Source organism: Protobothrops mucrosquamatus, unplaced genomic scaffold (genome assembly GCF_001527695.2).
Source record: "Protobothrops mucrosquamatus isolate PMUCROS unplaced genomic scaffold, P.Mucros_1.0 scaffold1199, whole genome shotgun sequence".
NCBI lineage: Eukaryota > Metazoa > Chordata > Lepidosauria > Squamata > Viperidae > Protobothrops > Protobothrops mucrosquamatus.
In genome coordinates, this window is record NW_015387410.1 from 59,426 (window position 1) to 72,744 (window position 13,319).

Below are 13,319 nucleotides of genomic sequence, written 5' to 3' on the forward strand. Positions count from 1 at the left end.
CGCCTTTGGAAATGTGTGAAAAACATTGATGTGCTTAGGACAGCTACTTAAAAACCTGGAAAGCTGGCCTTTGAAAGATCCATTAAATCCAATATATGTCTCTCTAACCATACAGGAAAGTTAAAAGCACCTGAAACAGGGTACAGTACTTTTTTCCCCTGCAAAATAAGTTGCTCAAGGAAAGAGGTGTTTATCTCTAATCCAAGTATCAACATGTCTCTCAGCAACTGCCACTTTAATATAGTTTAGATCAGGGGTGTTAAACTCAATTTCATTGAGGGCGGCATCAGCATTATGGTTGCCCTGGGGTGTGTGGCCGGGATGGGCATGTCCCTACTGGGGGGGCGTGGCTATCTCAACATCACTCATTTCAGGGGTGCCTGGGCAGGACTGGGGCAGATCTGAGGGTCTCCGACCGCCGGAATATAGTCCCTTCCTTCCTTCCTTCCTCTGTTCCTCCCTCCCTCCATTCCTTCCTTCTTCTGGAACCACTGGAGATCCAGTGGAACCACTAAGATCCAGTGGAACCAGCAAGGAGCTGCCCTGCTGGCTCTGTCCTCCCCCCTCCCTGTGCGCACAGGAGACGGCCAGCGCCGTCCTGCAGGGCAAGACAGCCAGCAGAGACACCGGACTCCATTTGCGTGAACACCAGGGGGCAGGGCGAGGCTGCCCCATGGATTTAAGGCTGAGTGTGTTCTGGCTTTGATGGACTCAACCAGGTTGTAGATCGGCGCAGCCCCCTCCCCTCCCACCAGCACCGCCAGCCTCGCAGCCACATGGCTTTCCTTTCACTGGGACAGACCCCCCCCCCCACGCAGGATAGCAAGACCAGCAGCAACATAGCAGCATTGGCAATCTCTCCCCCTCCCATCACCCCTTCCTGAGCATGGAGGAAAGAAAGAGATGTGGAGGAGAGAAGGAAGGAAGAAAGTGTAGCGGAGAGGAGAGTTGGGGGGAGGAATCGGCACTGGCTGGGAGGCTTTGCCGGAGCTCTGTGGATTGNTGGTTATTCCAGCTTGCAGGACTGGCCTAGGGTAATTTTTAGGGGGTTTTTAATTATATTTTAAATTCGACAAATATTTAATATTCTTTTTAATTAATTTTAAATTTGTATTGTTTTGTATGTATTTTAAATAGATTGTCAGCCGCCCTGAGTCCTACGGGAGAAGGGCGGGATATAAATTCAAATATAAATAAATAAAATAAATTAGAAATTTTGGTTTCATTGAAGTAAAATAGAGATAGATCACAGGCAGTCTGCCTGTGATCATGCTATCTTATGATTATCCCAAAATAACCATTCTCAGCACAATAATTTTTAAATAGTTCTTGTGTAAGTTGAAGATCCATTTTCATTTTCAAATTGCCCCCCCCCCCACAAGTCCAATATGATTTCACCCCACATACCTGGAAATGTCCCAGCGTCGCAATTGTAGTACTTTGAGGCTTCAAATATGTAAAGTTGCTGACTGAGACAAAGTCAACAGCTGGGAAAAATATGCGGACAATGCCAAGTAAAGTTTTTGAAATGTATAATGTGTTTGGAGATCAGACTATTCTGCATAATTCTAGCCTTTCATTGTAATGATAAAAATGCAGGCTTTTCAGAGATTTTGAAACTAGAAAAAGAAAGCTACTTGATGGGAAGATAATAGGAAAAATATTAAACAATGTTATCTTGAATTATTTGAAATACAATACAGTAAACTGGAGTAGGGGCACCTTATCAAATTATCTTATCAATTTTTTTCCTATTTTTTATTTAGTAGTCCTGTGCAAAGGTCTTTGCAAATTTTATGGAAAATTTTCCTAAAGGTTGCATGCTGTATTCAAATAAACATAGCTAACATTTATTTTTGGAAAACCTGGGTGGGGGGGGAGGGATGTTACTCTAAGATGTATTGTGCTTCAAGCAAAATTCACTTGTTTGAATATATTATCGCCTTTGGAAATGTGTGAAAAACATTGATGTGCTTAGGACAGCTACTTAAAAACCTGGAAAGCTGGCCTTTGAATGATCCATTAAATCCAATATATGTCTCTCTAACCATACAGGAAAGTTAAAAGCACCTGAAACAGGGTACAGTACTTTTTTCCCCTGCAAAATAAGTTGCTCAAGGAAAGAGGTGTTTATCTCTAATCCAAGTATCAACATGTCTCTCAGCAACTGCCACTTTAATATAGTTTAGATCAGGGGTGTTAAACTCAATTTCATTGAGGGCGGCATCAGCATTATGGTTGCCCTGGGGTGTGTGGCCGGGATGGGCATGTCCCTACTGGGGGGGCGTGGCTATCTCAACATCACTCATTTTAGGGGTGCCTGGGCAGGACTGGGGCAGATCTGAGGGTCTCCGACCGCCGGGATATGGTCCCTTCCTTCCTTCCTCTGTTCCTCCCTCCCTCTGTTCCTCCCTCCCTCCATTCCTTCCTTTTTCTGGAACCACTGGAGATCCAGTGGAATCACTAAGATCCAGTGGAACCAGCAAGGAGCTGCCCCGCTGGCTCTGTCCTCCCCCCTCCCTGTGCGCACAGGAGACGGCCAGCGCCGTCCTGCAGGGCAAGACAGCCAGCAGAGACACCGGACTCCATTTGCGTGAACACCAGGGGGCAGGGCGAGGCTGAGTGTGTTCTGGCTTTGATGGACTCAACCAGGTTGTAGATCGGCGCAGCCCCCTCCCCTCCCACCAGCACCGCCAGCCTCGCAGCCACATGGCTTTCCTTTCACTGGGACAGAGGGGGGGGGTGCGTCCTATCGTTCTGGTCGTCGTTGTATCGTCGTAACCGTTAGAGAGGGGGAGGGTAGTGGGGAAGGACTCGTACCTCCTTTCTTTCTCTACACCTCCTCTCTTCCTTCCTTCTTTCACATCGCCTCTCCTCTCAACCCCCCTCCTTAGCCGTGACCGACCCTCCGAAACGGCCTCGAGACACCTAACGGCAGAGAGGTCGGGAGCTCCGGGGGACAGGGCTCTTGGGGAGGATTTTTAAAGGGGAAGAGGAGATTGACTGGGGGAAGATTTTATTTTTTCTTTTCCGGAGAGACAAGCCAAGAGGAGAGAGACCGAGGTAGGAAGTTGGCGAAAAAGTTTTTTATTCTTTCTCCTGAGAATAAACTTCCTACCTCGCTCTCCCTCCTCTTGGCTTGTCTCTCCGGAGAGAATAAAAAGCCTGCCACTTTAATATAGTTTAGATCAAAGTATTATAAACTAAAAACCTTCTTCCCAATTACAGGTACTCGGTTTTTCACTTTTTTAGAAAGTAATCATTTTATTTGCCTGATGTATCGCAACATTTGGTTTGTAGCAGGGAAATATGGAGGACTAGTTTTAGCTATTCTCGATTTTGTTGTCATGCCCCAAATTTGTTTTCAATGAAACCATGTGTAAAATGGCATGAGGGATACAGAGGAAACAGAGTCAGCAAAACTCTTCATTACATTCATGAATGAAAGCCATGACTGACAACAATCTGATACCTTTTTTTTGACTGCCCCTGGACATACATCAAATCCTGGGTTAATTGACAGAGGCTTTATTCTAGCTACAGATTCTGATGGGTTCTGGTCAAGTAAGCAGTTCAACTGTTAAATCAGTGATAAACCCATGCTGACATGTTTCATGGGGGTTTCTGGACAGATGCTACTGAACAAAATGATCGATGAAGAAAGCAGCTTAAAAGAAAAAATTAAAAATAACATCGAAATTCACAAAAACCAGCTGAATATGGTGAGAGATCAACTTGGTCTGGACCCTTACCAGGTAAGTGCTTTTCAGCTGCTGATTGTTCCCAAGAACAGAAAACTAAAGTGATATTAAGCTGCCATAAATGACTTTTATTTATAATTTCATCTTGGCACAATTCTGAAAATACCATTTCTTTTGTATTTCACTATCTGTGATGGAATACATGGAATCTGTGTATTATCAAAAATAGGATATTATCCGATATGTGACACACGTTTTGAGAATGTCCAGTGTTTATTTCCAGTGGTTTTGTATTATAATTTTCTTGCTGGGCACATTCAAAATGTGAAATGGGAATCTGGTGGAAATTAAATTGGTCTTTATTATAAAGACTTTGCAAAAAATAAAAATCACCCAGACTGCCTCTTCATCTCCTGAATTTCATGCCCTAATTGATTTTTTAAAATTGCAGTACAAATTAATATTCAGATTGATGGTTTTGGTATTTACTACGTTTAATGTTTTAGAATTTTTTAATTAGCATTTTCTAAACGCTGCTTTGACTTTTTTAGTAATAAGTATTTAAAAAACAAATAACTGTAAATTAAATTGAATGCAGCTTGAATGACGGAGATAGGAATTTTCTGAGGGATTTCTTTTTGAAGCAAATTGGAGGGGAAATAATGTGTTTCTCAGCAAAGGGGAGAGTAATAAGCTTATTTCAGTTGATTGTTCAATTGTTCATTGGCTAAAGAGTTTTGTAAATGGCTGTCTATTGTTTTTTTACTTCTATAAATTGGAGTTCCATGCTAGGAATGATAAGCGTGAGGCTTCTTGCATCTCAATGTTGTAGAGTCCCAGCACCTATTTAGCACCAGATATTTCTTGCTCTGCAACTCCCCAGAGATGTTCTGCTATTTGAATATTTTGACCTTTTTTTTAAGCCAAGACTCAGCAGGCAACATAAAGCAAAAAACCCCAAAACCTCTTCCCTTGTGGGAAGAGAGTTAGCCAAGATACTAACCATTGCAGCCTCACCTTTGGAATATACACTTAGGTACCTATATTGGGGAAGAAAATAAGAAGAGTCAAGCTGTAAAATGCCACTGTTATCATAGGGTTACAAATCACCCACTGGTCTGCTGAAAGAACCATGTTTTAAGGCTTTCCCTTGCAACCACAGGATCTGGGCCAGGTGGACTTTGTGGGTGGGCTGACATTTCACAGCATGAAGGTAGCCATAGAAAAGGTGGTCCAAGGTCCAGTTGTAACGATGGAACACGGAGCCTGCTGTACTAGATCTAGTGAGCTGGGAAATCTCTCCACGTTTCTCCTCCCCTCTGGGACTTTTCCTACTTGGGGGGGGGACGGTTGAGGGTTAATGCTCCCCAAACTCACTGGCGACCATCACATAAGTTGACCCTGGGGTGGCTTGATTCCAGCTCTTTTCACATAGCAGAACCAACCCTATTTAATTGTGGGCGCTCCATCACTGGAGGTTTTTAAGAAGAGACTAGACAGTCACTTGTCTGAAATGGTATAGGTTCTACTGTTTGAGCAGGGGGCTGGACTAGAAGACCTCCAAGGTCCGTTCCAGTTCTGTTCTGTTCTAGTAGAATCACCAAACAATCGGAGAGAGGCCACTCACAGAAGTGCTAAATATATATCTATATCTATATTTGCTGTATAACTTTACAGGCTGATGATGGCCTAACAATCCTTCAGTCAGCGAAGGAATATCGTCTGGCTTTAGAAAGAGCCCTTGAAGAAAAACAGGAGCGGCTGCAAAAGTTGACACAGCTACAGAGAGAAGATCAGGCGTTGTGTACAGAGCTTTGTGTAGCCCCTTATTATATCCCTACTGGCAGTATTCCGAATACCACAGAGCTGGAAGAACTAAAAGAACATATTACAAATCTTCTGGAAGTAAAAGTACGGTACTGATTTATATCTCTTCATTAGCAAATCAGACATTGCAGTGAAAAAAATAAGCTAAATGAGTACTCTGTTTTCTTGAGCGAAAAAGAATGAGTGAACATGGTGAGATCTCTCTGTTCTTCATCTCATCTGCACTGAAAATTCTATAAAGTTTGCTGCCAGAAGATAAACTTTGACTTTCATCCAGAATATGCAAAGAATTTGTAATCAAATTAAGCATGACATGGAGGAATATGCAGAGATTCTATTTTATGATTAATGGAAAGTCAACTAATAACCTCTTCTTACAAGGTTCTTTGTGGGGGACAGTTTTCCTGAGTACCTTCAGAGTGGCAACTCCCTAGCTGGACCATAAGTGATTTATTTATCAAATTTATACCGCCACCCATCCCACACAAGTTGTCTCTTAGCAGCTTACAGTAAAACCAACAGTTGAAACAGTATACAAGAACCAAGTAAAACAAATATAAATTTAAAAAAAAAGTAATGAAAGAATACATCAGAATATTATGCATGATGCAGCCAATACATGGAGTCACTGTTGGCACGGAATCCCCAAGTTTGCTGAAAAAGCCATGGTTTAAGACTTTAAGGGGACTGTCTATCTTTCATGGTATCTGCCTGGCTGATATGAGCCAACAAGATTGGCATGCTCCAGACCCTTTCAATCGGTGTTATCTTTTAGGAACTACTGTAGGAAGTGTATCTTCCATGCTGCAGTGCCTGCCCATCTTATTTGTTGTATTTGTTTTTTGTCTTGGGTTTTTTTTCTTATTAATACGGTATTTAATTTCCTTTGTGATATTATGAGTTGGGCAGATTCTAAATTGCATAACGGTAAAAATAAAAATGGAATAAATTAAAATGAGCTCTTTAATTTTAAGACATTTAATCTATTGAGTTATTTATTTGAACAGGAACAAAGATTAAAAGAGTTTCATGAACTGAGGAGAGAAATCAGACTATATAGTAAAGAAATTGGGCACATGCCTGATGGAACACTGGAAAATAATACGTTATGTGACGACGAAGAAGGGTACATTTGCCTTACAAAAAAATACCTTGAAGATCTCCAACTGCTTATCCATCAGGTTGGGCTTTTTGTGAATCGATTACTTGAACTATTAACTCACAATATTGTTTAACATCATATTTCATAAAAAGCAAGGAAGGCTCCAAAATGAAAGTATCTCAGCTTTTCTTGGTGTGGATTCATAGCATTTATACAATGTGGTTTATCAGCCTACTAGACAGGCATGTCAAACACGCAGCCCGCGGGCTGGATGTGGCCTGCGCAGGCCACTCCTACCCTGGTTCCGCAAAGGCAACACAAGTCCCAATACATCATGGAACGGCCTGTGATGTGATCGGGTTTGACACCCCTATACTAGACTTTGTAACATTACAAAGGGGTGATGGTAAGGATGATAATAAATTAAGTTTTAATTAATTTAATTAGTGTTTTCTTTAGCTCAGGCTCATCTTTTGGATCTGTCCGGTATCAGCAGCCTGTGCAAACGATTGACAAGGTTAAGGTTATGCTTATTAAAAGCAATTTAATAGCATTTTAATTATTGTTTTCAGTCTCTTACAACGTTTGAACATACATACAGAGAGAGAACGAGATCATGTTCCAGTATCAACCATTATCCTTTATTGAGCAAAGGAACATGGAAACTGGGCCTTTTTTCCCTATTGACTTACCTAGTCAACATAGGTTCTGTTAGATCTGACTTGCTTTTCCCTTTAGGCTATTATTTAAAGAGAAACACAGTTCACTTGCCTTAGTTTTTATTCATTTGTATCCCATCTTTATTATCTTTACAAATAACTCAAGGCTGTGAACATATCCAACACAGCTTCCTCCTTATATTTTCCCCACAACAACAACCCTGCAGAATGAGTTGGGCTGAGAGAGATGACTGGCCCAAAGTCACCCAGCTAATTTTTATGGCTAAAGTGGAATTAGAATTCACACTCTCCCACTTTCTAGCCTAGTGTCTTAACCACTAAACCAAACTCTTAGTTCTCCATTCTTTAGATAACCTTTTTTGCATATACTGATTTGAGTGTGCCTTTGTAGTTGCAGAAGAGGAAAGAGTCTCTGACAACCACCAAGGAAGTCATAATGAAAGCGGTTCAACGTCTGTGGGACAAACTTCAGTGGCCACAAGAAAAACAAGAACAGTTCACAAAAATGACCAGCCTGTGTTCCATCTGCGAAGCCACAAATATGGTAATAGAAGGAGAATTTTGACCTCTCTCTCCACTACTCACATGAATGTAATGCGTTAAGTATATTTTTGTAACCATTGACAATGGTTTCATCTTGTTTTCATTAGTGGGAGAAAGAATTGCAAACCCTAGAAGAGCTGAAGAAAGAGAAACTTAAAGAAATTACTTTGAAAGTCAGGCAAGAACTTGAGAGCTATTGGCAAAAATGCTTTTATACCGATGAACAAAAAGCCGCATTTCAGCCCTTTTATGATGGTAACTCATTGTAGCATATGTTTTTAAATTTTAAATGTAATCATTATTTACTTTACGCATGGGAAGTCCTGTGCTTGAAAGCAAAGAGATTTAAAAAAGCATATGAGAGGGTTGCTGTGGGCATGGGTGAAAAAGTAGCCGGAACAATTTTAAACTTCCTGCTGGCTTCCCCACTGACTTGTGGGAAATTGGCAGGAAACATACGAAATCATGATCATATGAGTGCAGCTAGCCTCGATGACATAGATGTTGTCCCCAATTCGGGTCTGAGCCTGGTGCTGAGGCCGATGAAGAACACCAGACACGAGGTTCAGGCTTTTATTGAAGCGCTCCAAGAAAAGGGATCCTGGCCAAAATGCCAAGGAACCTCGAACCCCAGAATTAATAAAGTTTTATACATTTTCTCTAAAGTAGAAGGCAGGATAAGGTGGGATATATAAGAAATATCATCTAATAAACATTTCAGCAATAATCTAACAATTCTATTGGTCTCTAGCTGTCCCTATTCCAAAGCTTTGGCTAATGAATGCTTCAGGAGTTATCTAATACACATCCTATTTGCTCCAGGCCATCTCTATTCCTAGCTTTTAGCTGAGCTTGCAAGATGCCTAAGTCTTCTGTTACTTTTATCAGCTTTTTAACCACACAGAATTGTTACAAGCTTTACACATGCATATTCCCTGTGAATAAACATTCTTTGTTCTTGCCAGACAAATGCTCCAATTACAGGCTTCCTGATTTCTTTTGAAGTGTATGCCTAATCTTGCTTTGTTTTGGCATCCAGCCCATCATTCCCCCCCACCTTTGAATCTGAAAATGATTTCATTTTCCAAGATTCACCTAGCATCAATATCCGTGTACAGGTAGACCGCATAGTTTGCCTACAGGCAGAAAGGCAAAGTGGAAGGCATTGTAATCCACGACAGGTGATTAAGAGAACAATGACTATACCCATTAGGCTCATTAGGGTTCTCAACTAGCTGAAATCAGGTAACCATCCTGTCAGCCAATGCCACCAGCCTTCCCATTTTTTTTTATGTGTGGGGTTGCAGCTATCTATGCTATGTGTGCAGCTCAGTTCTGGATTTCCTCAGCAAATATACACACAGCACTGTTGTCCAATTAACGCACACACACCTCTGTTGGATGCCAATACCATATCTAGAGCCATTCTATTCTCAATTATTATTTGTCATATAGCTTCTTGTTCTTTTGCTGCAGCAATAAAAAGCTCCCCAGTCTTATTAGCTAGGAATTCCACCACTGCCTGTATACGATACATGGCATTATTGAGGGACTGGAGCCCACCAAACCAGGAAGTAGTCGGTATTCCTTCAGGGCCTTTCTGGATTGTTCAAGGTCCCTATGATTTCAGATGTCAGTCCAATGTTCTGTCAAATAGCACAGTTCAGAGAGAAAGTCCTCCATAACATACAATGTCCTGAAAAGAAATAGGTAACCAGGAAACTCAGAATACAAATTCCCATCCAGTCATTTGGTTCTATTAAACAGCAGCCGTAGACCTAAGATGTCTGTCACAGCTTAGACCAGGGGTAGGCAACCTTGGCTCTTTTATGACTCATAAATTCCCAGAATTCCTGAGCCAGCATGGCTCAGCTTGGAAACCTCTCCCTTTCCCCTCAGCATGGCTGGCTCAGGAATTCTGGGAGTTGAAGTCCACGTGTCATAAAAGAGCCAAGGTTGCCTACCCCTGGGATAGGCTGATCACTAAGATCAGGTCTACTGGCATAGACTGAATCCACCACCTGTACACAATCATGATATAATTCCGTATCCATCTGGGGCAAGAGTGCAGCTGGATTGAATGTATTGCATACCTCTAATTGTATGGCTGGCCAGGCAAGCAAGAGAGTCTGATATTTTGCTTGGCGATTCCCAGTCATCCAAAATGCTCCCTTTACTTCCATAAGCTCTTGAACCCCGGGTGGGACTTGATTATGAGATGCTGTCCCAGTGTTAATCTTTGAGCTTCTTCAACTAGCAGGGCTGTTTGCGGCCACTGCTCGCAAACAGCCATCCATCCAAATGCCACCCCATCTATCTGCTTACTGAAATATGCCACAGGTCTTTGCCATGAGCCCGATTTCTGGGCGAGAGCTCCCACTGCAATGCCTTTCCACTTGTGTACAAAGAGAGTTAAAGGTCTAATGGGGTTTGAAAGCCCCAGTGCCAGTGCTCTTATAAACTCTTTATTTGTGTGAATGCTTGTTGGCTTTCTTCAGTACATTCAAATATTTCCCTGTCCCCTCCCTCCTTTAACAGCTTCATAAAGAAGCTTGACAATCCAAAATTAGGAATCCAAATTGTACAAAAACCAGCCATCCCTAAGAATCCTTTTAGTTGTTTTCTGTTAACCGGGGGCTTTAATTGACAGGTTGCTTCCCTCCTCAGGGCTAATGGTTTCTGCTGTCCTGCAGAGATGCCATATCCTAAGTATTTAACCTCCTGCTGAGCAATTTGGGCTTTTTCTTTAGACACCTTATAGCCAATTCAAGAGCAGTATAGTTCCCTCTATACATTTCTCCCTTGTATTGTTACCTAAAGGCAAATCATCCACATACTGTACAACTGAATACTCCTTGACCCATGATGGTTTATACAGGTCCTTGGCCAAGCATTGGCCAAAGATTATGGGACTATTTTAAATCCTTGTGCTAATCTAGTCCATGCTGAACTTGCAAGATGCTCTAAGTCTTCTGTTATTTTTATCAGTTTTTTAACCAGGCAGAATTGTTACAAGCTTTACACGTGCATATTCCCTGTGAATAAACATTCTTTGTTCTTGCCAGACAAACGCTCCAATTACAGTTTTCCTGGTCTCTTTTGAAGTATATGTCTAATCTTGCTTTGTTTTGGCATCAAGCCCATCATAGAACAGGGGTCCCCAACCCCCAGTACCGGGCCGCAGCATGCCAGCATCTGGGCCGCACAAACAAGCAAAGCCCCATCTACGGGATTCAGGCAGGACACAAAACCACGCCCCCTCCAATCTATGGAAAAACTCTCTCCATGGAACCGGTCCCATTTTGGGCACCTCTGGCATAGAGTACCCAGATCACAAACACTGGATATGCTACGACAGCCAGAATTCTGAGGACTCGTTATAAGTCTTCCTATTTCAGCAGCATCATAACTTTGAATGCAACCCAAAAACTATCTCTATTGTTTATTGGAATAGTGGGACAAATGGTAAAACATTTTCTGGGTTCAGACACAATGAATTTGTTTTTTCTGGTCTGTTATTTTTTGCAAGGTTTAATGAAAGGTGTGTTTTCTGATTTATATAGAAAATTTCTCAGAAGAATTGTTGAGCCATCATGACGAGGAACTTTTCAAAATAAAAGTGCTTTATGAGGAAGCCAAGTGTGTTTATGATAGTATTCATAAATGGGAGGCCATTCTGGACTGCTTTATTGAATTACAGGTAGATGCTCTTTTAGTGCTTATATTTTTTTTAATTGCCTGGGGTAATTTATTATTTTTTAAAAAAATTACGGCAAATACTCTTTTCTGACATGAGTCAGAACACAGTATTTGCCCAGTGCTGGAATTTTCCAGAAGAGTTATAATATCTCCCCATTGTCCCAAAAAAAACAGATTTTGAGAATGCCAACCTAGTAAGCTGAATGGGAAGAAAGATATTTGATTTTTAAAAGTAAATGGTAGAAAAACGATGTTGCAATGATGATAAAATTCAAAGTAATAGGGTTTTTTTGCCATGAGATCAGTGAAGCTGATTTCTGTATTGATCTTATTCTTTACTAGCTGTACCCAGCCACGCGTTGCAAAACAAAGAAAAGAGAAAGCGCACGTTTGTAATATGTTTAATTTCACAATGCTTGTGGGTATACAATATTTTTTGTTGTTCCAGTGTCTGTGCAGATATAGAGATTGTCTGGTTTGCTTTTACGTCCAACAGATGGCGCTGTTTTTTTAAAAAAAGCATGTTTACCTGTCACAGGTGTGACATCTATATAATAGTAGGTATATAAAAACACGCGCGTATTCGAATGCAACGTTGTGTCAAAATTTTCAAAGCAATCGGTGAAGAACTTTCGGAGATTTAAGATTTTGAACAAACGAACATTTACATTTTTATTTATATAGATAACTGCAAATTTTAATAGACTGAGAGAAGAAACCCAGCTCAATTTCAATCAGAAACCCTGTTTATTTGAGAAATTATCTTATTCTTAAAACCTGGAAACTATAGTTCTTTTTTTTTTAATTTCTAGCATTCTTAAAACTGATTCAGGTACAATACAGGCATTACTGTAGGAGAAAAGCTGACAACTGGGGGTGGGGCGGAGTTAATCACATCATCAGCTTAAAGTCATTACATTCCTACAGGTAAGGTGCAAAGAGGCAGGACCATCCATTAGGTTGTAGCATAGAAGCTTTATAGACAAGAATCTAGTCAACTGAAGTGCAACACTAAATTGGTGCCGGATAAGGATCAGGGGTATTCAGGAGAAGTTGGACTTGGATCAGTTGTGGGAACGTAATGACTCTAACCTGATGACACACTTAACTCTGTCCCCCTCTCAGCTCTGCCTTCTCTTTTCCTACAGTCCCTGAGTTATGAACGAGTTCCATTCCCTAACCCTGTCTTTAACCAGAATGTATATTTAAGTCAAAACTCATATATGTTGTTATGTTATGTTAATTTAATTTGTATACCGCCCTTCTCCCGTAGGACTCAGGGCGGTTCACAGCATATTAAAAACACAAATACAATATACAGAATACAAAAAGAAAAAATCATACAAAAATACACAAAATAACCCCACTAAAACCTAATTAAAAGCCAAATATTGATTGCTGTATTCCCATTAAAATTACTTTTTAAAAACGTCCCCACCTAAAATCCCTACCTAAAATCCTCCCTAGGTCAGGCCCGCTTGCTGGAAAAGCCATGTCTTGAGGGCGCGGCGGAAAGTAAGGAGATCCGGAATCATCCGGATCTCGGGGGGGAGTTCGTTCCAGAGGGTGGGGCACCCACAGAGAAGGCCCTCCCCCTGGGGGTCGCCAGCCGACATTGCTTGGCCGACGGCACCCTGAGGAGACCCACTCTGTGGGAGCGTACCGGTCTATGGGAGGGAATCTGTGGCAGAAGGCGGTCTCGGAGGTAGCCAGGTCCTATGCCATGGAGCGCTTTAAAGGTGGTAACTAACACCTTAAAGCGCACCC

General features: G+C 41.5%; 1 protein-coding gene across 1 annotated transcript in view; it reads left to right on the forward strand.

The window, feature by feature from the left end:
* Positions 1-13,319, forward strand: part of LOC107291849 (protein regulator of cytokinesis 1) — a 33,969-nt gene that overhangs the window by 3,087 nt on the left and 17,563 nt on the right. Inside the window, exons 3-8 of the mRNA XM_029285025.1 lie at positions 3,633-3,755; positions 5,379-5,612; positions 6,536-6,709; positions 7,702-7,854; positions 7,961-8,108; positions 11,417-11,553. Of these exons, the coding sequence (XP_029140858.1) occupies positions 3,633-3,755; positions 5,379-5,612; positions 6,536-6,709; positions 7,702-7,854; positions 7,961-8,108; positions 11,417-11,553 (969 nt within the window). The remainder of the gene's footprint in view (positions 1-3,632; positions 3,756-5,378; positions 5,613-6,535; positions 6,710-7,701; positions 7,855-7,960; positions 8,109-11,416; positions 11,554-13,319) is intronic.